We start from the raw sequence: 22,303 nt of genomic DNA, 5'->3' as shown, positions 1-22,303 counted from the left end.
CGTCGCGTGTCGGAACAAAGGAACAAATCGTTTGTGAAATACGAACGATGGATAGGTATTGTAGCTGGACGGTATCGAGCAATGTAATGTTTGCAGGTGCCATTTGGCTGAAAGACAGGCGTTCTTGTGCCTGTGGAAACGTAGCAGCGTAACAATAACAGTGCCTTGAGGTTGGGTAAGAATGATTGAACAGGATCATGGAGTACTCTAGACGATAAATGCCTAATGTCAACCATCCTCTGACATCCTGGGATGGGTGTACTTTGAATTTTTACAATTATGAACACGTTTCTTCTTTGTGCTACCCAGCCGAACATGTTCCCTGTGGAGCAACACACACACACACAGACACACACACACAGCAGTGGATGTGTTGAGCTGATGTTGATCCCTGTAATTTAGTGTCATTGAGTGGGCTAATCCCCTCAGAGACAGCAGGCCCAGACTCCAGCTCATCAGCACACACACACACGCACGCAAACTGCCGTCATCTCGTATCTGCAAAGATGTCACTTAGTGGGAGCTGTCAGTCAGCTAACGTAGATACAGGAAACTTAAGTAGCCACTTGCTACATCGCCGGAACAGTATGTCACAGCGGCAGCGTGTAGCTAGTTGTGTCTGCGGAGGCAGTGTTTTTAATGTCTATATTCCCTCTGCAGAGTTGGTGAGTGGAGGAGATAGGGGGGGGTGAAGGTAGTGCAGAGAGGATGATGATATCGGGGTGTGTCAATTGAATGTGGAGATGGAGCCGTGTGTGTGTGTGCAGTGTGGCTGATAGGGCTCCCCCTCGCTCGCCACTTCCACTATTTAATTGCATGAAAGGGAAGGAGAGGAGATTGCAGGAGCCTGGTGGTGTGAGCGGAGAGAATGGATTTAGAATGTATTAGTGTTGGCAGCGAGGTGCCAGCGGTGGGAGGCTAGCCGCTCCCGGGCCCACGCCACGGATGTGCAGGTGAGTTGTGGCACCTCAAACCTGGGCGGCCCCCCTCCTCCCTCTTCCCTCCCCAGCGCTCCTCTATTATCGCGCCCGTCTGGCTGAAAAGGGCCCCGGCATCAGGTGGGCCCCACACACGATGGGCCTCTCAGTCGCCCTCTTATCTAGATGTTTACAGGGAACAGCGATTAGCCACACTCCCCTGCTCCAGTCGGACCCCACTGTTCCACTGCTTCAGCCCGGACCCGCAGCCCGGCCTGCCTAATGCCTCCACCCACAGCTCGGGTTTGAGAGGGCTTGATATTTCCCCGGCTCCTGAAAAAGTGGTGCAGATCACCCCTGGAGTCCCCGAGCATGAGAAATTGTTTGATACTTAAATGCAGCTGATATCCCGAAACGTCGATTCCCCCCACCCCCCTCCGCACAATAGGTGATATTGTTGACGGCCGCCCGTAGTGATTGAAGCCATTGTCCCCCGACCTGTCTTACCTCATAGGCATTTCCATGTGCTGGATGTCTTTGTGTAACTGCATCGCTGTAATGCATCTCTCCTATAGTGAGCCAGGACTGGAGTGGTTGCTTTACCTCATCAGAGCTGCCGTTAACCAACCTGCTCGTCAAACAGCTGATTGTTCTCTGATGTTCAAAACACCCTCAAACCATGGTATGATGTAACCAGGAGTAACGTGTTCCTTCCGCCCCGGCCTTTTGTTTGTCCGACACGCATCGATTTGGGTCAACTATGGTTTAGACAGTAACATAACATACACATTATAGGATATTCCAAAGGCACAGTTTGGCAAACAGAATTCTCTTCTTCTCTGTTGCCAAATTGCGAGCGGGGCGACGCTCTCCCTCGGTCTGGCGCAGGGAACGGCAGGAGCGCCCCTCTCCTCCAGCCCTCCCCTCAGGCCGTCTGCATGCTAAAGGGGCACTCACGCTGGGAATAAGATTAGCCTGCCTCTGAGTGGTACAACATGCTTACGCCACTTGACTTTGAATCAGCGCTGATTTGGAGCATTGCTGGTTTGTTGTGGGGGGAATAATGCTCCGGCTGGGTTTATGCGATGGCTGTTATGGGGAGCCCGTCCTCGTCTGCATGCATGTTTTTTTTTCGGAGGCGGGCGCGGGGTTTGGGATAAAGCTGTAAGCTGCTTACGGCCGTGGAGAGGGGTGATTACAGGGCCCACCTCCATGGGACACACTGGGAGACGCCGGGCAACTTTGAGGTCAGCGCCTCAACTCTGCTCCCACTGGAAAAACCTCCACATACCCATGTACAAGCCATCCATGCTCAGACCCTCCCTACACACATAGACACACACACACACACACCATCATGCCCTGTGTCTGTCACAGTACCAGCAAGAACAGCAAGTTAACACAGGCGGGAGAAAGGGGGAACAAGCCTGTGTTCTCAGCATCTCTACAGGGTGTCTTAGACGCAGCCTGGGGTGTCATCATCTCTACAGGGTGTCTTCGACGCAGCCTGGGGTGTCATCATCTCTACAGGGTGTCTTCGACGCAGCCTGGGGTGTCATCATCTCTACAGGGTGTCTTAGACCCAGACCTGGGCTCCACAGCGTGGGTTCACACACAGGTCGGACTGGGCGATGGCCGCCCGTGAAAAGATCAAAACATTGATGCGCTTGTTCCAGAGACGTTAAAACGGTTGCGCACACGCTCAGTCGTTTCCTTTGAACCCGAGTCTAGTTCTAGAAGTGGTGTTAGCAATCTTGAAGTCTGAAGTCTCCCTCCAAGACCTTAGAGACGGGACAAGCTCTGCTGCCTGTCTGCCTCGGGGTTGGAGACCTGTGGATAGGCTATTACCGGGGCCTGCGGTAAACACAGGAAGTGAGCAGCTGGAGAGTAATCTGCCGTGGTCTGGGATGGGTCTGGGAGGAGGAACGTTTCTAAAGGAGCCACAATGAAGGTCTGGAGGAGCACCTGCGCGGCCTCGGCCAGGATAATGAACACCTGAGCAGATTGGAGGCAGCTGAGGGATAATGAACACCTGAGCAGATTGGAGGCAGCTGAGGGATAATGAACACCTGAGCAGATTGGAGGCAGCTGAGGGATAATAAACACCTGAGCAGATTGGAGGCAGCTGAGGGATAATGAACACCTGAGCAGATTGGAGGCAGCTGAGGGATAATGAACACCTGAGCAGATTGGAGGCAGCTGAGGGATAATGAACACCTGAGCAGATTGGAGGCAGCTGAGGGATAATGAACACCTGAGCAGATTGGAGGCAGCTGAGGGATAATGAACACCTGAGCAGATTGGAGGCAGCTGAGGGATAATAAACACCTGAGCAGATTGGAGGCAGCTGAGGGATAATGAACACCTGAGCAGATTGGAGGCAGCTGAGGGATAATGAACACCTGAGCAGATTGGAGGCAGCTGAGGGATAATGAACACCTGAGCAGATTGGAGGCAGCTAAGGGATAATGAACACCTGAGCAGATTGGAGGCAGCTGAGGGATAATGAACACCTGAGCAGATTGGAGGCAGCTCAATTAGAGTCATTGACACTGCCAGTCAGGAGAGAAAGGCATGTACGTAGCTTCTGTTCCGTCTTTGTGAACATACAAAAGACTCGCCAATGTATTCAGTCCAGACTAGGACAGCCTTTATGTAATCAAGGCCAAATAATGATTCTTTGTTTAATTTAGATAGGGCTCTCTATTTGCCCACCTGATATCACGCTCGATGTATATATCCTACTGATATGGCCCAGACTCGGGTAATAGAAAGTCATTTATGAAGTGGCAACTGACTTTGTGAAGGGGGGGGGGGGGATTATATAATTATTGAGAAAGGTCTCGCATTGTTTGGGGATGTATTAGCTCATGGATTACTAAGTTTTTTCAGTGTGTGGTTTTGTCTGCAAATATTTGGTGAGCTCATTCAAGGTAAGATTCACAGTGAGTTGAAATGAGTCATATCTTTTCCTCCCTTTGAAAAACATTCCACACAAGACTCCTGATCCTTTCACTGGTCATATTAGCAGAACACTCCAACGATAAAAGGCACTGTATTACTGAAGCTGTACGAACGCTTCCGGCTGCTAGTGCAAATAATCATCACACACCACTGGCAATGAAAAACGCTCAAGTTCAGAAAAACCGTCCACCGATGATGATTCAGTGGAAAACCCGACTAATCAGTGACCCCGTGTCTCTTGTCTCCCATCATGCACCAGGAAGAATCCTCAACAGGTTCTCCAAGGACATCGGCCAGCTGGACTCCCTGCTGCCCTGGACGTTTGTGGACTTTACCCAGGTGAGTCTCACCTCGGCGGCTTCGGCCCCCCCCCCCCCCCCCCCCCCCCCCCCCCCCCCCCCGGCCTCTGCCTCGACTGCCAGCGGGGCTGCATGGGGAGGCCATTTCATGCCTGGCTAGGCCTGCTTTGTGGTCCGGGTCCCCTAATCTGGAAACAATTACTGTAGGATTACCTGGCAGCGCGGCCCAGCGCCTGCACAGATTTAATAAAAGTGTCTGCACACAGGCCCAGGGCGTGGCTGCTCTCCCAGCGTGGCACTACACTGGAGGCCCGGCCCTCGGACTGTGTCAGGGGACTAAGCGAGTGATTGGGAGAGAGAAAGGTACCACAAGAGGACATAATGGCGACAGGAAGATGGGCCAGATCTGGGGCCAGTGAGGGAGAAGGGAGGAGAAAAGAAGGGGATGATCTCTCTGAGTGGGGAGAAGAGGAAGTGAGCAGCAGTGTGTGGAGGGGTAAAGAGAGCGAGGTGGGGGGGGGGGGGGGGGAGAGAAAGAACGAGGGGAGAGAGATCGACGGAGAGAGAACAGACTGAAAGCGAGACAGAGTGTAAGATAGAGGGAGATAGGTGGCGGGGTGGAGGGGGGGGGGGGTGATAGGGGACAGGTCAGTTGAAACTGATAGAGACTAGAGAGGGACTTTTCCAGCTTACCGTGATCCTCTATCCCCCCCCACCCCCCCAGTCTGTCACTGGCTGGTTAGCCAAGGGCCACCCTGACGCATAGCCAGGTAATGTTACCGAGCGCCACCGCACCATGCCGAACAATCATCTCCCAGGAAAGCCCGCGGAGATGAGCCAGCTCATGCACCTAGCGCCACAAAGGAGGGAATGTTTGCAGCCCAGTCCGAGTTAGGGGAGCAGGCGTGGTTCCTTGGTCAGGGCCGAAGAAAAGAACAAAGCTGCTCTGAAAACCAATCCCTCCTCCACAATGCCTGAGTGATGTTTGTGGCAGATACCCATCTCACCGGAGACAAAAGCCATCTTAAACGCTGAAAGCACAAAAGATCATACCTACAAAAGCTTTTTGTCTGCCATGGTTCTCCCCCCCCCCCCCCCCCCCCCCCGCTATTTTGATAATATGGTGAATAATAGTCTGTGTAAAAGAGTGGAAGGCCTTTAGGTCCAGCAGGAAACCAGTGGAAGCTGACTACTGTAGGTCACATGTAGCCATGTCTTATTGATCCAGAATATCGCACCGTTCTTGGAGCAACAATAATGTACATAAATCATAACTTATCTAAAGTAGTTTGTTGTGATGTTAAATTTATCAGTGGGAAATGAGGCCTTGACGAGCAATTCTAGAGCTAGGCTGTTGTTTTGTTATTAGTTTTTTTTCTTCTTCAAACTTTTAGCTGGCTAGTTACCACGTGGGCACTCTGTGTGGTGGGACATTGTGTGTGATGATGCACAATGTGCTCTTTTGGTGCAGTGGAAAAATGGGAGCGCTTTGTGAAGGGGACAAAGGTGGCATCATTTGGACAAAGTGCTTTTGTTTGGCCTCCTTTCTGCCCTTGTTTGCAGGTGCCTTTTATGGAGCAGTCTTTAATGCTTTCAGGAAGGAAGATTTTCACTCTTTTTATCAAAGTATTAGCCGGACAGAGAAGCTGCTGATCCTGACCATTGTTGGCCATTCGTGGAGGGACATTTCCCAACAGTCATTGTTTAAATGGTTGTCAGGGGGAATGGAGTGAAACTTGATAAACAATGCCCTAACGGGTTTATCTCCTCTGAGGGGAGAGGCCAGCCTCTGTGTGGGGATTTGCATCGAAGCTGGCCTCTTTATGGTGGAGTGAGCACTTCACAGCCATCAGCACTCCCCCCATACAGGCCCAACAAGGGGATTCCCTCTAGTTTGGGGGAGGAGTCTGTGTGTGTGTGTGTGGGGGGGGGGGGCAGTAGCTGGGAGGGGCATGGGGGACCTCTGTGCATCCCAGAGGCAAATTTCTTCACAGGTCTCATTTAGGAGCAATTTAGTATATATTGAAAAAAATGCCCTTTCTTTTCCTCTCTTTATGCTGCGGGGACAAAGACAGAAATGTCAATTAAAAGCACCTCAGGCAGAGGGGACGGCGGGCCTTTGTGTGGCCTTGACCTTTAAATCCTGGGTTGCCTCTCCTTTCACACTGGGGGTGGCTGAGGGCGAGGGGGGACAATGGGGGGTGAGGGAACCCGGGGGGGCCTTTCAGAGGGCCCTGGCCAAGGCTCCTGACCATGTCACTCCGCTGGCTGTGGGGTCCCAGGCACATCCACGGCATCTTCCCAAGCGTCCAAATTGAGTTTGTCAGCTGCATAATCGTCCCTAAGATGGTAGGTTGGGGCCGCGGTGAGGGGATGGTGGCTCTGAGGTTTGAGCTAACAGTGACCTGTATTTACTCCTTACGCTTTTAGTGGCTGTGTCACAGCCTGGTTAGGGCAAACTATTCCAATTAGTCTGCGTGTGGGCTTGAGTTGAGCTGACCCTGGTCTGACCACTGTTTGAGTGGTTACAACCCGGAAGAGGGTCCCTCTCGTATATGACGGCATGGATCCGTCAGTGTTGTGGAGGAAGAGGCCCCCTGTGTGTGTGTAACGGCAACAGCTTGAGGACACTTACACACGCACACACACACTCGGGGCAGTGACGGCCATTGTTTGGGAACACTGGCGAGTGGAAGGGAGGGTGAGACTGTATATTGTGGCACATTGTATGTCGGGCCTCTTCGGTGGCTTTGTGGGTTATGAGAACTGCTGACGTAACCGCGAGTGCTGTAGGATGGGATTTCAGAGGCTTTCTCTGGAGCCTTTAGCAAGCGGGGTGACAGGAGAGAGGAGGAATGCTCTGGCTCCAGGCACAACACATACCAGGTTAGTCAGAGTCACACAGGAGAGGGACCTCGATGGAAATAAAACCGCCATAAATACCTATTGAACATTGTTATCCGACAGGCCCATTGTGTGTGTGTGCAAAGTGGAAAAACACAAGAGTGACACCGAAAAGGAGAGGCCAAGACACTCTTTTCTCTTGGTGTTCACACGGGCAGTACATCTCCCACGGTCATTCTTACACAAGTTCCCCAGTTGGAGATCATTATTTGTGTCTCAAAAATGGTTTGTGTGTGTGTGTGATACATGGAAAGACAGTGTGTGTCAACAGGGGAGTGTTTTGACTCTGCGTCTCAGTGGTACCCTGGAGGGGGGGGCGAAGGGGTCACGTGATGGTGGGCGCTGGCCCCGGGTGAAAAGCTCCCAGTGTCTGTGTGGTCTCCCATGGCACTGGCCTGGCACCTCTCCTTACTCAGCCATGCTGGACTGCCTGGTGCTACTGGAGCCTGGGAACCCAGGCTGGCTAGCAGCCGCTCCCTAGAGACAACCGCAAATACCGCCTCTCTCCACCAGGGGGACGGGGCTACCGCGTCAGCCTCAACTGTTGGGGGTTCGTTGTCGTGCCTACTGTGTGGTTTACTGTTTTATTGACTTGCCTGTGAGCTTCCAGACACTGTGGCGAAAGAAAAAAATCTGTCCTTGACACTTTGTACAATTGTGAACTATGGCTTGTGTTCATTGTTGGTTTCTGTAAGCTTTTGTATGTTTGTGTGTGTGTGGGAGTTTGGAAGGGAGGTCAGAGAGGGATTGTGTGCTTGTGTGTGTGAATGCATGCAGAGCATTGGGGCAGCTGCTTTCGGTGGATACTAGTGATTTATAGTTGCGAGAGAGATAGCAAGACAGACAGGGAGAGAAAGCATGTGTGTGTGTGTGTGTGAGCGAGAGTGCATTTCAAAGCCTTTCTCTTATTTCCAAAATGGGGGGGGGTAGAAATCAGCAGCTTGACTGAGCCCAAATAAGTGACTTCTTTTACCTTTTCACCACAGACAAAGGCCTAATCCTGGGACTACTTGAGCCACCAATGTAGACAGCGACCGAGACCACCACAGAATGTGTCAGGCCCTCCTCGCCACACACAAAACACACTGACTGCAGCTTTATGAAGTGAAAATGTCCCCGTAAGAGAGAATGTGAAGGAGGTGTTCACAGTCATTTCTCCCTAAGAAAAGTCACAGCATCTGGGGCATTTAGAACTGAAATAAAGGCCGAACACAGTGCAGAATGGACTGGGTCACCGCTATTGTCCCAACCTCCAAGTGGAACGGTGTTGTTTTGTTTCAGTACCACTGACCCCTACATCTTATTGTACCAGGCTGTCAGAGAAAGTGTGTGGCAAAAAAAAAAAAAAATGTTGGCGATGACAGAGGATTTTGTTTAGCATGGAGTTCAGTTCGCCCCCTCGCCTCTCCCTCCATTTCCCGTTTTTGTTTGTGCTTTTTTCCCAGCGGCTGCGTCTCTTAAAAACACTGCATGTTGTCACTGCATAAAGGGAGGATGAAAAAGGAGTTATAAAGAAGCGTACTGGTTCCTCGTGTCCGGGGGGATGTTTCATTAAAGGGAAATGTTTATGTTCCGCTGTGGAACAACAGGCGATATCGGAGCCCAGCACAAATATTGCAATTAACTTCAATTTTAGGGAATTTATTTGGACATCAAAGACCAGATAGTATCACCTGCAAAATAAAGCAATTAGGGTCAGCAGAGATGTGAATGGTCTTTAGGCACAGCGGTGAGCGCTGTGTGTCTGAATGGCTGAATCGCATGCCTACAGTAGCTTTCTATTCTTGCTAAAGAGCAATTAGAGTTAATGCTTTATTTAAACTGTTTGTATACAAAAGCTTTTCATCCACTTTTATGTTCAGCGGGCTGTGGCTTGGGGAGTTGTCCATTCCTGTGTTGGTGCTGGGAGGAGGAGGAGGGGGGGCGGGGGGGGTCAGTGGGTCGCTATGTGATGTTGATGTGGGGGGGGGGTATCACCACTGCTTATCGGGTCCATCTGTGCGTAGTGTGGGTGGGGGCAGCGGTCTTCTCTGATGCTGATACGATAAGGGGCAGACCAGGCAGAGGGATCAGATCTACTGGGGTCTTGGCGACAGTGACCCCCTTGGGAGCAGGAGAGGAGAGGCCGGACTCCTATCTAATGGTTCCAGTTCCTGCTAAGACTCTCCTCAGATGAACCCCCCCCCCCCGCCCCCGTCTGGGCCAGGCCTCTGAAGGCCTTCCCACAGCCCCTCCCCCCCGCCTGAGCTCTCCAAACATCCACTAACGACTCAGCCACGGATCAACAAGAGTTCACAGTACATAATCACACAGGGTGTGAAATATGTTAAGCAAATGTAGGGCCCCTTTTAAGGTGTAGACACAAATCCATGTTTGTAGACTGGTAAATAGTGGTGTGCCACTATTGGAGGTTGGATAACATGCAGTAATAGCCTGCGTGCTCACATCTCACTTTGCAGTCCGGTGGCCCCCCATCACATCCCAGATTGAAACTTATGTAGTGTGAAATTCTCAGGATCAGTTGTGCTCAGTAGTTTTCACTCACTGCTTGATTGTGTGTGCTCCAGCGCAGCAATGGTGAGACTGGTAATACCCTCTTATCTCCACTGTAAACGGAATTGAGTGGCTTTTCATCATAAAACCACATTGAAAGTGATCATGCTTAAACGTGCGCTTAAGCGTCAGATAACATCCGTAATTAAGGTGCTAAATTAAAATTTCATCTGAGGGCTAGTAGGAGACCATCGAAGGTAACAAACTGATCCTAATCTGTTCCTTACAGGAATAATCTTTAAGGTTGTCTCTAATTTCAGGGTGTAAGATTTCAATTTTATCAGCCATCAAGAAAATATGAAATATGCAGTACAGGATATCTTGGGAGTTTGGAAACTCTTGGAAAGGGACTTTTATAAGCATTTATTGTTGTAAACAAAGTTAACAGTTGGGTAAAAAAAAAAGGCTTACTATTATTAGAAGTCTACTCATTGTGTTGTGGTATTGTCACAAACAATTATTATTTTTATTAGAGGGCATTAGGGAGTGGATGCAGAGGATCCAAAATACCTTCTGAAAGCCTTCAAATGAAACCACTGGTCAGAGCAGAGTGGGGACAGTGTCTTGGTGCCATGTCACTGGGCCGCGCTCACATTTAGGTATCAGATTGCATGTGGCCAGTGGTCTAGCTGTGTCACATAGCCAGCCATTAACAAGAGTGACGAGTCATTGTGTTGTTGAGGGCTGTGTGGTTTGGCTGCGCCGCAGATCAGACACCCACTGTGTGGTTCCCAGAAGCCTCTGCCAGTCCGAGTGACGATGCCCATTGGCTAGGTGCTGTGCCAGGGGGACTTAGGGCCGAGGTGTTGAAGGGGAAACCCCCGGGAACAGGGGGCTGTGAGTCACACAGGAAGGAGGGCCCAGTTCTCACCTGCCTCGAAGTGAGAATGAGTGCCTTGACTTGTCTCACCGCACACAGCGTGCCTCACAGCCTCTGTATCCCACTACTGTCACCCAGGCAGTGGTGTTCCCACACAACAACAACAACAGCTGATAGGCTTCCACTCCTGCCATGCTCAAAGCTCAGTGGTAGCCCACAAGTTAATGCTGGGCCCGTTCAGAGGGCTGATGTTGATCTCACCCTCCTCCCTGTGTCTATCGTGTCCTCAGGTGTTCCTTCAGATCCTCGGGGTGATCGCCGTGGCGGCCTCCGCCATCCCCTGGATCCTCGTCCCGGTCGCCCCTCTGCTCGTCGCCTTCCTGTTCCTCCGCCGCTACTTCCTGCGGACCTCGCGAGACATCAAGCGGCTGGAGTCCACCAGTAGGTTTTCTGTGGGGACACGTCCGTTTGGGCTCGCCGACAAAAGGCAGAGCACGGGAATGCTAATAGACCATTGAAGACGCTCCCGGGAGGCATTAGCATAAAGGCTAAAGGTAGCTGTGGCCCATGGCTTGCCCACACACAGCCTCCCTCAAGTACTGAGAGTTGGTGACATCACATACAAAGGCGGTGATGGCGAGCGGGCATGGCTGGGCCATGGCAGCAACTAGTTCATCCTCCTCACTCTGGGCTGATGGCCCAAAGGCATAGAGGAGGACAGGTTCCCTGATCTTAACGAACAAAAGTGCCATTAAGAGGCTCCAAGGGAACATTCAGGCTTTGTCTCTGTTTTTCAGAAGCCAAACACATCTTAACAAAGCACTCTCAATGGTGGCCCTTTCCTCAATGCAGGTTGTGTGAAGCTGAGGTCATATAAAGGGGTTTTCATGGTGTATTTTCCATTGAAATGTGCAGGTGTTATCATATCAACTTGCATATTCTGCCTACTTCCTATAATGAATGGCAGGCAGACATAATGGACGGGGGGGGGTGGCATTTAAGCTGAATGTCCTCGAAAAAGAAAAAAGGGAAATCCTGCACATTCTGGAAAATGGATTGGAGGTTTGTACAGCTCCTCAGCCCCCCGACTTTGTCTCCCCCAGCTCGGAGTCCTGTCTTCTCCCACCTGTCCTCCTCCCTCCAAGGTCTTTGGACCATCCGTGCCTTCAAAGCCCAACAGAGACAACAGCAAACCTTCGACCAACACCAGGACCTCCACTCTGGTAGGAAATATTCGACCTAATCATTGTATTTGTTTTGGATTGATCCCCAATGCACATCGCAGTGTCATGTCTTAACATGTTTACCTCCTGGTTCTCCCGATGTAGAGGCATGGTTCCTGTTCCTGACTACCTCACGGTGGTTTGCTGTGCGTCTGGATGGGATCTGCTCCATCTTTGTGGCCCTCACTGCCTTCGGCTGCCTGTTCCTCAGGGATGGTACTGTACCAGCCCTTCAATATAGATACTAATATTTACACGATCTTGGTGGGAACCTGCGTGTTGGGGGATGGGTTTAACTCAGTGGTAGAGTATTTGTCCTCTTGACATCGAGAGGTCACGGGTTCAAATCCCGCCACCTGTACGTCGCTTTTTGATCAGAGCCTCTGCTGAATGACTTGATTCTTGTTGGAGTATCCAGTGTTGTGTTTGTGTCTGTTCCCTGGGGTGGCAGACATGGAGGCTGGGAGGGTTGGCCTGGCGCTCTCCTACGCTGTGACCCTCATCGGGATGTTCCAGTGGGGGGTCCGACAGAGTGCCGAGGTGGAAAACATGGTGAGGACCCTCTCTGACCTTCACCATGAGCAAAACGTATACCGTGTCTTCTCACCGACCTGCTTGGGGTTCATCTCTGAGCCTCCAGCAGGATGACTGACGGCGGTTTGTTTGTGTGGATTCTCATGTGCCAGATGACGTCGGTGGAGAGAGTGGTGGAATACTCTGAGCTGGAGAGGGAAGCGACCTGGGAGAGCGAAAAACGCCCTCCAGCTGACTGGCCTGAAAACGGCGTCATCATTTTCGACCAGGTCAACTTCTCCTACAGCTTGGACGGCCCCGTGGTCCTGAAGAACATGTCGGCCGTCTTCAGATCCAGAGAGAAGGTTCGAGGGGGTCCATATCTTCCAGCCCACTATCACATTGTCTTCACACCCCAGTAGCTGAAGTTGATATGCAGCCTGTGTAATAGGTGTAGGCCTGTTCCTTTTCTATGTGTCATTATTTTTCTAATCAATTATTGAAGGACCACCATATTGTGCTGCTGAATCCGGGAGAATATACCATTTGTGATTCATGGAATACATATCATGTAATTAAGACTGCTGAAGTGGATCCGTTTGTTCCCATTAGCATTTTGGGATACCTGACAGTGACAACTGTTTATTCACTGTACAGAGAGAGGGGGAAAAGGAGAGAGAGAGGCAAAGGAGGACGTTGGTTGGGGTTTGTGATTGAAACCCCAGCGTTTATTGCAGGGGGGTGTATTTTGCATGGCTCCGGTTGGCCAGTGCGGCTGATTTCACAATGGATGGGTTGATAAGTGGAGAGGCCCGGGCGTCTGGCAACCCAGGGGAGGGCTCGTCACCCGGGCGCTGTGGGGCTGAAAGGCTTTGTGCATCATGACAGTCCCCCTGAGACAGTGTCACACACGGAGCGCAGCACCTAGCATTCTGAGGACTGCATACACCCCCCGCACTGCACACACACACACACATACAAACACAGTTCAGCCCAGAGAGAAACTAGGCTGGATTAAACGCAGAACAATCTAAATGTTCTCTGTAATGTAATAATGTATTGACTGTTTTATTGAAAGGGCCGTGCAGTCCCAGGGGGATAGAAAGCGTTGACCTTTTGATCTGCAGTCAAATGCTCTTAACCACTGAGCTGTAGCCACCCTAGTCATGCCTATACTGGGTTACTAGTTTGCTTGTCTTTTTCTCACGTTTCGTAGTGATGTATTGTAGTGATTGGAAGAGGTGGTTTCCAGATTGAATTTAGATAGCCTTTTGTGTTCTATGTTTGAATTCATAAGGAAATGTGATATTCCTGATCAGTTAACAGCCTCTCCTGACTCATGTTTCAGAATCGGAGTAAGAACCTATAGAAGGGAAGAATGTTACTGGCGGAACAGGGCTCGTATGCATACATGGTGATAGCATCAAATCCTGTCATGTTAACTTCAGAAAAACGCGTCTGTTTTAATGTCAGCCCTATCGTGTGCTGGCTTGTTAATAACTGATACTCGGATAGCTGCCAGTAAGAGGCAGCTTGGTAAAAGCACGGCCTCATGTAGAACTGGTTGTTCATGTCTCTTACTGTAAGAACATAAAGGACCCCATTTACAATGGTGCGATCGAGAGAAGTCCGTTTTATGAATGTCAGCTGTCAGCATGAATGCAGATTGTCGTCAAGGGAAGAGAAAAAACCTGACTTCATTCATCTTAGAGGGAGGGCCTTGGTCATGCCGTGAGCCTTGAGGAGTACGGGCTACGAGCGAAGGTCCCGGGGATAAAGGCGCACTGTCCTCCGCAGGTTGGCATCGTGGGGCGTACGGGCGCGGGGAAGAGCTCCCTCATCTCTGCCCTGTTCCGCCTGGCCGAGCCCGAGGGGCGCATCTCCATCGACGGCGTCCTGACCTCGGAGTTGGGCCTTCACACCCTGCGCCAGAAGATGTCCATCATCCCACAGGTACGGTCTCACTCCTTTACGGCCCTCGCGTCTGCATGGCCGAGGAAAAACTCCCAGCGTCAATGTAAAGGTTTGACCGAGATGTTTGTTAGTACGAGCTCGGATCATTAAACCACCCCCTCCGAGTGAGTCAGGGTTCCATAGAGGGGTTCTAATATACACAACAGAAACAAGGACATATATAGTGTCCATGGAATACTTTACTTCTTGGATGGAATGCTACATTGAATGGGGAGAGCTGGTTATACCGTAATCATCATGCACTGGTCGTCCCAACTGTCACCTCGCTGTCTCAACCTGGAGGCTTAGTGTCATGTAGAACTGTGTGGTCCACCAGATGACCTATGACCCTGTTATGACAGGTGCCAAGTCTTAAAAATCCAACCTTCAACTTTCCTCTCCTATATTCCTGTCTGGTCTTCTTCTACCTGTGACCTACTGTGCTACAGTCACACCTGCCGGAGCCTGTTTGTCCTCATCAACCTTATCTATCTTAGGATGTCCAATCACTTTTGATGTTCAGATACAAACGGTTTTCTTACCACAATGCTCCATTGGCAGAACAGAAACAATTGGAAGTGTTTTTGAATTGTATTTTCACCATGACAGAAGTGTAATACTAGTAACAGTCAACTCTTCCTGAGTTCTCCATTGAGGTAGTCGGGAGAGGTTTCATGTCATGTCCCTGGCGTTCCCGAGGCACGATCCACGCTCCCCAGGCAGGTGAGCCACAGAAGCCATCACACCTTGGCAGGGTTTACCCAGCCATGTCACACGGCTGTCTTTCTGAAAGGCAACAGAGAGACCCATCCCAGAAGAATTACAGTCGTCACTCAGAGGATTTCTGAAAGTGAGACAAACGGATGCCTTGAGACAGTTTTAACTTGACTTCCGCTTGTTGAAAGTGATACGGCATTAAGAAGAAGGCAGCCCGCGGGAGAGTGTCAACAGTGAAGGGGGAGAAGCTTCCTCCCACAGGCCGCTCGGTGAACAGAGCAGCTCCCCGGTACTGACAGAGGATTAGCCCCTCTACCCCCCAAAACCCAGGAAAGCTGCTTAGGAGAGGGCGGCTCTCCCCCAGCCTCACAGTCAAAGTCCCCAAAGTACCTCAGACAGCAACACTTGGCCCCAGTCTTTTGAACTTCTACTAGATTGCAGCCAAGATGCCCCTAAACGAGTTTATTTAATGCTTTTCTCTATAGCGACTCAATTTATCAGCACATTTCCAGGTCAGGTTTTGATCAAACACGTGTTTGTTTTGCTGCAGGTTTTTGAACTTGTATGCAAACAGAGTACCTCAGGTAAGCAATCCTGCATCTCTATTGTCAACTGATTTTGACTGTAGAAATGTGGACTTGACAAATTGCCAAAAGATTTCAAATGACAGGTATTACTTTACTAAGACTGGGTCTCGTCTGTTATTTGCAATTTTTATTACACTTGCCCAATAGAAAGTATTCACTGCATTTACAAATGTACATTTAACAACCTTTTATTATATATATATATATATATACATATATATATATATATATATATATATGTATATATATATATTCCAACGCTATATCTAAAAGTGATATTCACTCAGCCTTTCAAATGGAAAAGAACTTGTTGGCTTACCTTGTGATGTGCGATCTTCAGATTGCGAGGTGCATTCCATATGTTGCCAGTGACTCTCCCTCCGATCTGATTATGATAAACTTCTATTAGTATGTGGCATTATAAAAGAATCCATTTCAGGTTCTTTTGAAATCTTACGAAGGAGTTTTCAGAAAGAAAAATGAATTCTGCAGCAAACAGAGGGCTTAGAATTGTTGGAGCACATAATCGGTCTATGGAAAGCTGTGCTTGAAAGCAGTTTTTCCAACTGAACATTGAATCCTCAATTAAAGTGTGTCACAAAACTAGTTTGAATTGGGACTCCTGGCTTAATGACAAGGCAGTCTGCCCCTGGCAGAAGGAAGGCTCATTGGGAGTAGAGAGGTGGAACATTTTAAGGCGAGGGAGACAAGGATGAACCTCCGAATACTAAAAATTCTCCCTCTCTTTTTTTGGAATCTGCTCAGAGTTGAGCAGTTGCCGTGGGTTTCAGGGCTAACACAAAAGTCTGTTGAGGCGTGTGAATCTGTGTTTGCGTTGTGTGTGTGTGTGTTTGGGTCTGTGTGTGAAAGTGGATGTGTCTGTGTGTTTGGGTGTGTGTCTGTTGTCTCCTGAAGCTGTGTTAGTACTGCTAACCCAGTGTTTGCTCAGAAGCTCTGACATGCCCACAAGCACATACTGGGCTGTTTACTAAATGAGTCACTGTTCCTTCCCTGGGCAGGGTAGCGCAGTCTTCAGGCTACACCCTGTCAGCCCTCTCCTGCACCCACCTCTGCTACCTCCCTGAGCTGCCAGTTGCCAGGTGAACATGTGGATCTTGATCAGAGGTCAGATTAGTGTCTAGTAGAAGCGGGATTGATCCTCTTTCCTTGACTGCATTGTGGATCCTGACAGTTTCTCCTTGTCCTCTGCTATCTCTATCGATGCCTGTTCACACTCGTTAACGTTTCCTTTTTATTGTCATTACGGCCATTAAAGGGTCATTAAATCCGTCGTTTGTCGTAGAAGAAAGCACTGTAGTATTTGCTTACTGATAAAACAATGAGGTAACGAGACTATGAATATGTTATCAGGATTGAAATTGTTATGTGAATGGGTTGACGTTTGGTTTATGACCAGGGAGGAGATGGTCCACGTACATTAAGCACACGTCTCTGGAAATCACTTTATTCTCCGAGCAGGTGGTCTGAATATCTTAACAGAGCTGGCATGCGAATGTGGCCTGACTGTTTGTCAGGTTTGAAAGCAAACACCAGGGCATGCTGGGGCAGAGCGCCTACAGGTCAAGGTGTTTCCACCGCACTATAAAAACGAGCTTTATTTACCTTCTAAAGATGGTTGTATGGCTGAACTTTGGCACAGGTGTGGACTGTGGCTCACCGCAAAGACACTTGCTCACTAACGCATCGAATGTTTTACAGATTTTCTACTTTTCTACAGTTACATGTTAAACACAACCGTTTTTTTTCAGGTTATTCCTGAATGATATTCCTTGTTTTCCAGCCAACCTTTATTCCCAATACACTCTCCATGAAACCATCAAGTCACCTACAGCTTTCCCAAAGATAAAAAGATAAACCTAGTAAAGGAGGCCTGGGGACTGAATGAGGCTCCCGAGTGAGGCGTCGCGGGCCTTTTGTCAAGCCCTCTCCCTCACACATAGCCCCAGAGCCTCTCTATACACCCTGTCTTAACCCTTTCAAACGTCTTCCCTGGTCATTATCTTAACCGGCCATGGCCTTCCCTTTCTATATCCATCCATCCCCATGCAGGATCCAGTTCTCTTCACGGGCACCATGAGGAAGAATCTGGACCCTTTCAGCCAGCACACAGACGAAGACCTGTGGAATGCACTCCAAGAGGTACTCCAGCGTGGCCGTGAATGATTCTCCCTCCCCAGCCTAGGGGGGGGACCCTCTGTCCCGCAGCACAATGCTCACATTCAGCCTCCCCTGCTCGCCACAAGTCATGGAAGGGAAATCCCATTAGGGCCGTGGGGCCCAGCTCAATGTGCGGCTTGTAACTGGGAGCCATTGAAAGTACTGGGAGGGGGGGGGGGGGGGGGGGGGGGGGGGGATGTGTTTGGCCAGTGAGGCTGACTGGGATGAGGGCTCCCCCCGCAGTGGAGGGCTCTAGCTCCTGGTTCTGATCCTGAATGGGTTTGGTGGCCTGGATTAAAGCGCGAGGCTGGCCACAAGGCAGCAGTGGCCAAGTTCGCCCGTGGGCCCGGCCCTTGCATTGTTTCCAGGCAGTTAATGGGTGTGTTTCTCTCTCCCGGCGCTCTCTCTCTCTCTCCCCCTGCAGGTGCAGCTGAGGCCCGCTGTGGAGGAGCTTCCCGGTCGGCTGGAGACGGTGCTGGCCGAGTCCGGCTCCAACTTCAGCGTGGGTCAGAGGCAGCTGGTGTGCCTGGCCCGGGCCATACTCAGGAGGAACCGCATACTTGTCATCGACGAGGCCACCGCCAACGTGGACCCCAGGTCTGGGCTTGGGACACACCACATTTCATGTGCTGTCATTTTTAAGTAGCCACTGTAGTCTGTTTTACCCTATTTATTTACCGTAACACACTGCATGTACCATCAATTGCCGGTGTGCAGGAAAGTTTGATTTTAAAAGCGCATGTAAAAGTTGCAACACCTTCCATGGGGGAAAGGGATGGCCTCTGTTACTGACACTGGAACTCAACACCATAACCTCTCATCCAGCTGCACATACCTGCTTTGGGATTAGCCATTGTTTTGATGTGTGAGTAAAATCCCTGCCTTGGGGTGTTCAGGAGGAGAGCATTGTCTGGGGCTGGTTAACGAGGTGTTGTGTTCCATCCTCCTTCAGAACCGACGGCTTGATCCAGCAGACCATCAGGGACAAGTTCAGGGAGTGTACAGTTCTCACCATCGCCCACCGGCTCAACACCATCATCGACTGTGATAGGATACTGGTAAGAGCCAGCGAGAGAACCAGACTGTGATTGGCTGAACACAGGAGCCAGGCAGATCCTCTTCAGTCCACGTGCTTGAAACTACTACAGTTTGTCAGTCCTAAACAATGGCATGGTTCTGAAAAGGCTTTTCACTTCATCCTCTTGAGAAGTTGCTCTTTCATAGCGGTGGGATATATAATGAAACCCTTGTATCCACTCTATAGAACAACTTTGTATTGTACTGTACACTGCCTCTAATACCCCCATGGTCAGGGCCAGAGAAGTATTACTTTTAACACTATGTCGGCACTTGTTGTAACATTTTACCGCCAGCTTCTCTGGAGATGGTATTCTGTTTGTTTCTTCTATCCATGCGACAGCCAGGCACTCCTGTCCCTGACCCGGGCCCCTCCAAAGGCCACCGACAGCCTGTGCTCCACGCCACTCGATCCTTGGCCTCAACCAGGCCACTGCCTGCAGAGGTGCCAATTAGTGCCATTTGTGGCAGTGTTTGTTTCCTGCCCTGGTGTCCTCCTGGCCGGGGAGAGGGGTGGAGACAGTAGCCAAATGTCACGCAGCGGGGACCTTTCCACACCTGAGCTCGTGTCAAATGCCCCCAGATTGTCAGGCTGTCGGCTAAAACGGACCCGGGGCCCACCTGAATTGCCCCGTCCAAAAATCGTAGGCTGCACCCCCGAGGAAATGGACTGTAGCAACTATGTGGCCTGCGTTCTCTACTGAGCTCTTCTTTCAGCTGCTGATGACATAGAACGTGTTCGAGCTTCAAAACGACTCCCAAAGTAGTTGTTTCCTGTAGTGTAAAGAAGTCTCTTCTTGGTAAAAATGTTTCCATAATATAATGGCAGGTATTTGTCTGAGCCTTGTGCCTGAGTTGGTCTTTGTTTGACTCACTCACTAAGAAACGATGGCAATTTTCTTAAGTGGACAGAGGGTGTGATTGTTGGCTTTGTTAAAACGACCACCCTTGCAGTGCTGAAACACGGTGAAAATGCACAGACAAGCACGTTTACAGCCCGTCTCTGGTCTGCTTCCACTGTCGCATCACTGTCAGGCTGTGTCCATTGTCCGCAACACTGTCGGGCAGGAACCAGCCCTGGTGTGTGTTGTTGTTGTGAGTCACTGGAATTGGCGGGTTCAGAGCTGTCGAGAACTACTGTTTCCCTCTTAGCCTGCACTATCTGTTTGTCCCTCTCAGCAGTGAAACCCGCTGAAGCCCACGTTTTTCTAAGCAGTAAAGTATACCACGTACAGTATCTCACGGAACACACCCTGCTGTGTGCATGATTGCAGGTTCTGGACGCAGGGAGGATCCAGGAGTACGAGGAACCGTACGTTCTGCTGCAGAACCAGGACGGGGCTTTCTATCAGATGGTCCAGCAGACAGGCCGGGCCGAGGCCGCCTCTCTGCTTCACGCAGCCAAACAGGTAACCCCAAAACACCTGGCTTTGTCCTGACTCGGCCACGCTGATCCAGGGCTCTCTCTTTAACAACAGACCTCGCGCCTCTGCACCAGAACAACACAGGCCAGCAGCAGGAAAGAGTTCCGTGCTGATGTACAGAAGCTTTGGGTCCATTCAGATTGAACGTACTTTGTTCTACCTTCACTGATCTGCAGTACAGTGATGCCGTAGCATAACTTTAATCCCATGAGTGAAATTTCCCCTTTGTAGTTTTTTGACATGGGCTGATTTTATCATACAGTAGATACTATATAATCTGTTTTCCTTAATGTAATTTTCCAATCGTTTGAGAGATCATTCCAGAACAGCAGCTTTTTTTTTTTTTCGCCCTATATCTGTTTTGAAATATTGGCTTTAACTTTGTCTCGATTTAGGATAAACTTTCTATGGGGATTACTGTAATGGAGAACATCTTTTTTCTTTGAAATTCATTGGTGATGTATTTCCCCTTCAGACACTCTCCAGATAAGGACTGGGTATTCATCGTTCAATTCCATTTTTATGTGCATCTGTCTGGGACTACAGATACGATATTGCAACTTCAAACAGGTCTTTGTGAAATAAGAAAAAGTGGGCATCATTTCATTTTCTCTCTGTCCCTCGTACAAATTTATCAGGAGACCTGTATCTCCCAACACCACAGACTGAAATGGGCAAAATCCTGATTTCAAAAAGACTCTGCACACTGAGGTATTATTTGGTGTCGTCTTACCCTGCACACTGGCAGAATGGTCGAGACATTGTTCAGGCCCTTACGTCTCCTTTCTATATTGTGGGGGTGTTCTCTGTAGATCAGATTACTCCAACTCCCATAACCGTCTAGCACCACTTATTAAATACTGAGGCGCTTCACAAACGGAGTGTGAAGTTTCTATAGTTGTCAGTCAAGGTTTAAATATACTAAACCATCTGATACCAGCCTCTCGCTCCTTTTGTCCGAGCTGAATGAGAAGCCCCGAGTTAGGAGTCGATCTGATGTTGTGACCACAACCCACTTTCACCTGTTTTCTTTCCTGTCGTGCATAGTTTTGCGTTGCCATGGAAGTTGGATTTGTCGTTGCGGCCTTTTTGTCTGTGAAAAACCATCTACTTTAATGTTTTCGAACGAGGTTTGAGCCATCGGGCTGATTTTGGAGGTGGCTGAAATAGGTCGCGTCTGTTGTTGTTTAGCCAAGCTACACAGAATATTTCATACTAGAATCCAGTGTGGAGAAGCAAAGAAAACCGATCCAGATTATTGTAATGATGTAACAGATACATTTCCCTGTAAAAGTCACTGTCGTTGTGATACCAAAATAAGCATTTCTTGCTTCATAGTGGGAGACTAATAGCTGAACAGGGTGCAGTAGCTGTTGTTCACAGACTTCCCATCACATGACTGTGTGCAGTAAGGAGTGACACCACTCTCCTGATCCCCCTCCAGGTTTACATGAGCAAAGGTCGTCCCGCTGAGGCCAACGGGCTGAGGGCCTTGAGCACCACTGAGGGGAGCAGTGTCATCTTTGAGACAGCTCTGTGACAGCCTGGAGACCTACCTGACCCTGCTCTGTGACAGCCTGGAGACCTACCTGACCCTGCTCTGTGACAGCCTGCAGACCTACCTGACCCTGCTCTGTGACAGACCTACCTGACCCTGCTCTGTGACAGCCTGTAGACCTACCTGACCCTGCTCTGTGACAGCCTGGAGCCCTACCTGACCCTGCTCTGTGACAGCCTGCAGACCTACCTGACCCTGCTCTGTGACAGCCTACAGACCTACCTGACCCTGCTCTGTGACAGCCTACAGACCTACCTGACCCTGCTCTGTGACAGCCTGCAGACCTACCTGACCCTGCTCTGTGACAGCCTACAGACCTACCTGACCCTGCTTTGTGACAGCCTACAGACCCACCTGACCCTGCCCTGTGACAGACCTACAGACCTACCTGACCCTGCTCTGTGACAGCCTGGAGACCTACCTGACCCTGCTCTGTGACAGCCCACAGACCTACCTGACCCTGCTCTGTGACAGCCTACAGACCTACCTGACCCTGCTCTGTGACAGCCTACAGACCTACCTGACCCTGCTCTGTGACAGCCTGCAGACCTACCTGACCCTGCTCTGTGACAGCCTGCAGACCTACCTGACCCTGCTCTGTGACAGCCTGGAGACC

General features: G+C 50.0%; 1 protein-coding gene across 1 annotated transcript in view; it reads left to right on the top strand.

Moving 5' to 3' along the window:
• Positions 1-21,756, top strand: part of LOC124485249 (ATP-binding cassette sub-family C member 4-like) — a 32,072-nt gene extending 10,316 nt beyond the window's left edge. Inside the window, exons 20-31 of the mRNA XM_047046718.1 lie at positions 4,141-4,220; positions 10,748-10,898; positions 11,561-11,680; positions 11,786-11,896; positions 12,132-12,232; positions 12,367-12,558; positions 13,991-14,146; positions 17,521-17,610; positions 18,053-18,225; positions 18,581-18,686; positions 19,980-20,114; positions 21,574-21,756. Coding sequence (XP_046902674.1) covers positions 4,141-4,220; positions 10,748-10,898; positions 11,561-11,680; positions 11,786-11,896; positions 12,132-12,232; positions 12,367-12,558; positions 13,991-14,146; positions 17,521-17,610; positions 18,053-18,225; positions 18,581-18,686; positions 19,980-20,114; positions 21,574-21,669 — 1,511 coding nt within the window. The 3' untranslated portion in view covers positions 21,670-21,756. The remainder of the gene's footprint in view (positions 1-4,140; positions 4,221-10,747; positions 10,899-11,560; positions 11,681-11,785; positions 11,897-12,131; positions 12,233-12,366; positions 12,559-13,990; positions 14,147-17,520; positions 17,611-18,052; positions 18,226-18,580; positions 18,687-19,979; positions 20,115-21,573) is intronic.
• Positions 21,757-22,303: the final 547 nt, after the last annotated feature.

Source organism: Hypomesus transpacificus, chromosome 23 (genome assembly GCF_021917145.1).
Source record: "Hypomesus transpacificus isolate Combined female chromosome 23, fHypTra1, whole genome shotgun sequence".
NCBI lineage: Eukaryota > Metazoa > Chordata > Actinopteri > Osmeriformes > Osmeridae > Hypomesus > Hypomesus transpacificus.
This window is presented reverse-complemented; position numbering and strand designations above follow the sequence as displayed.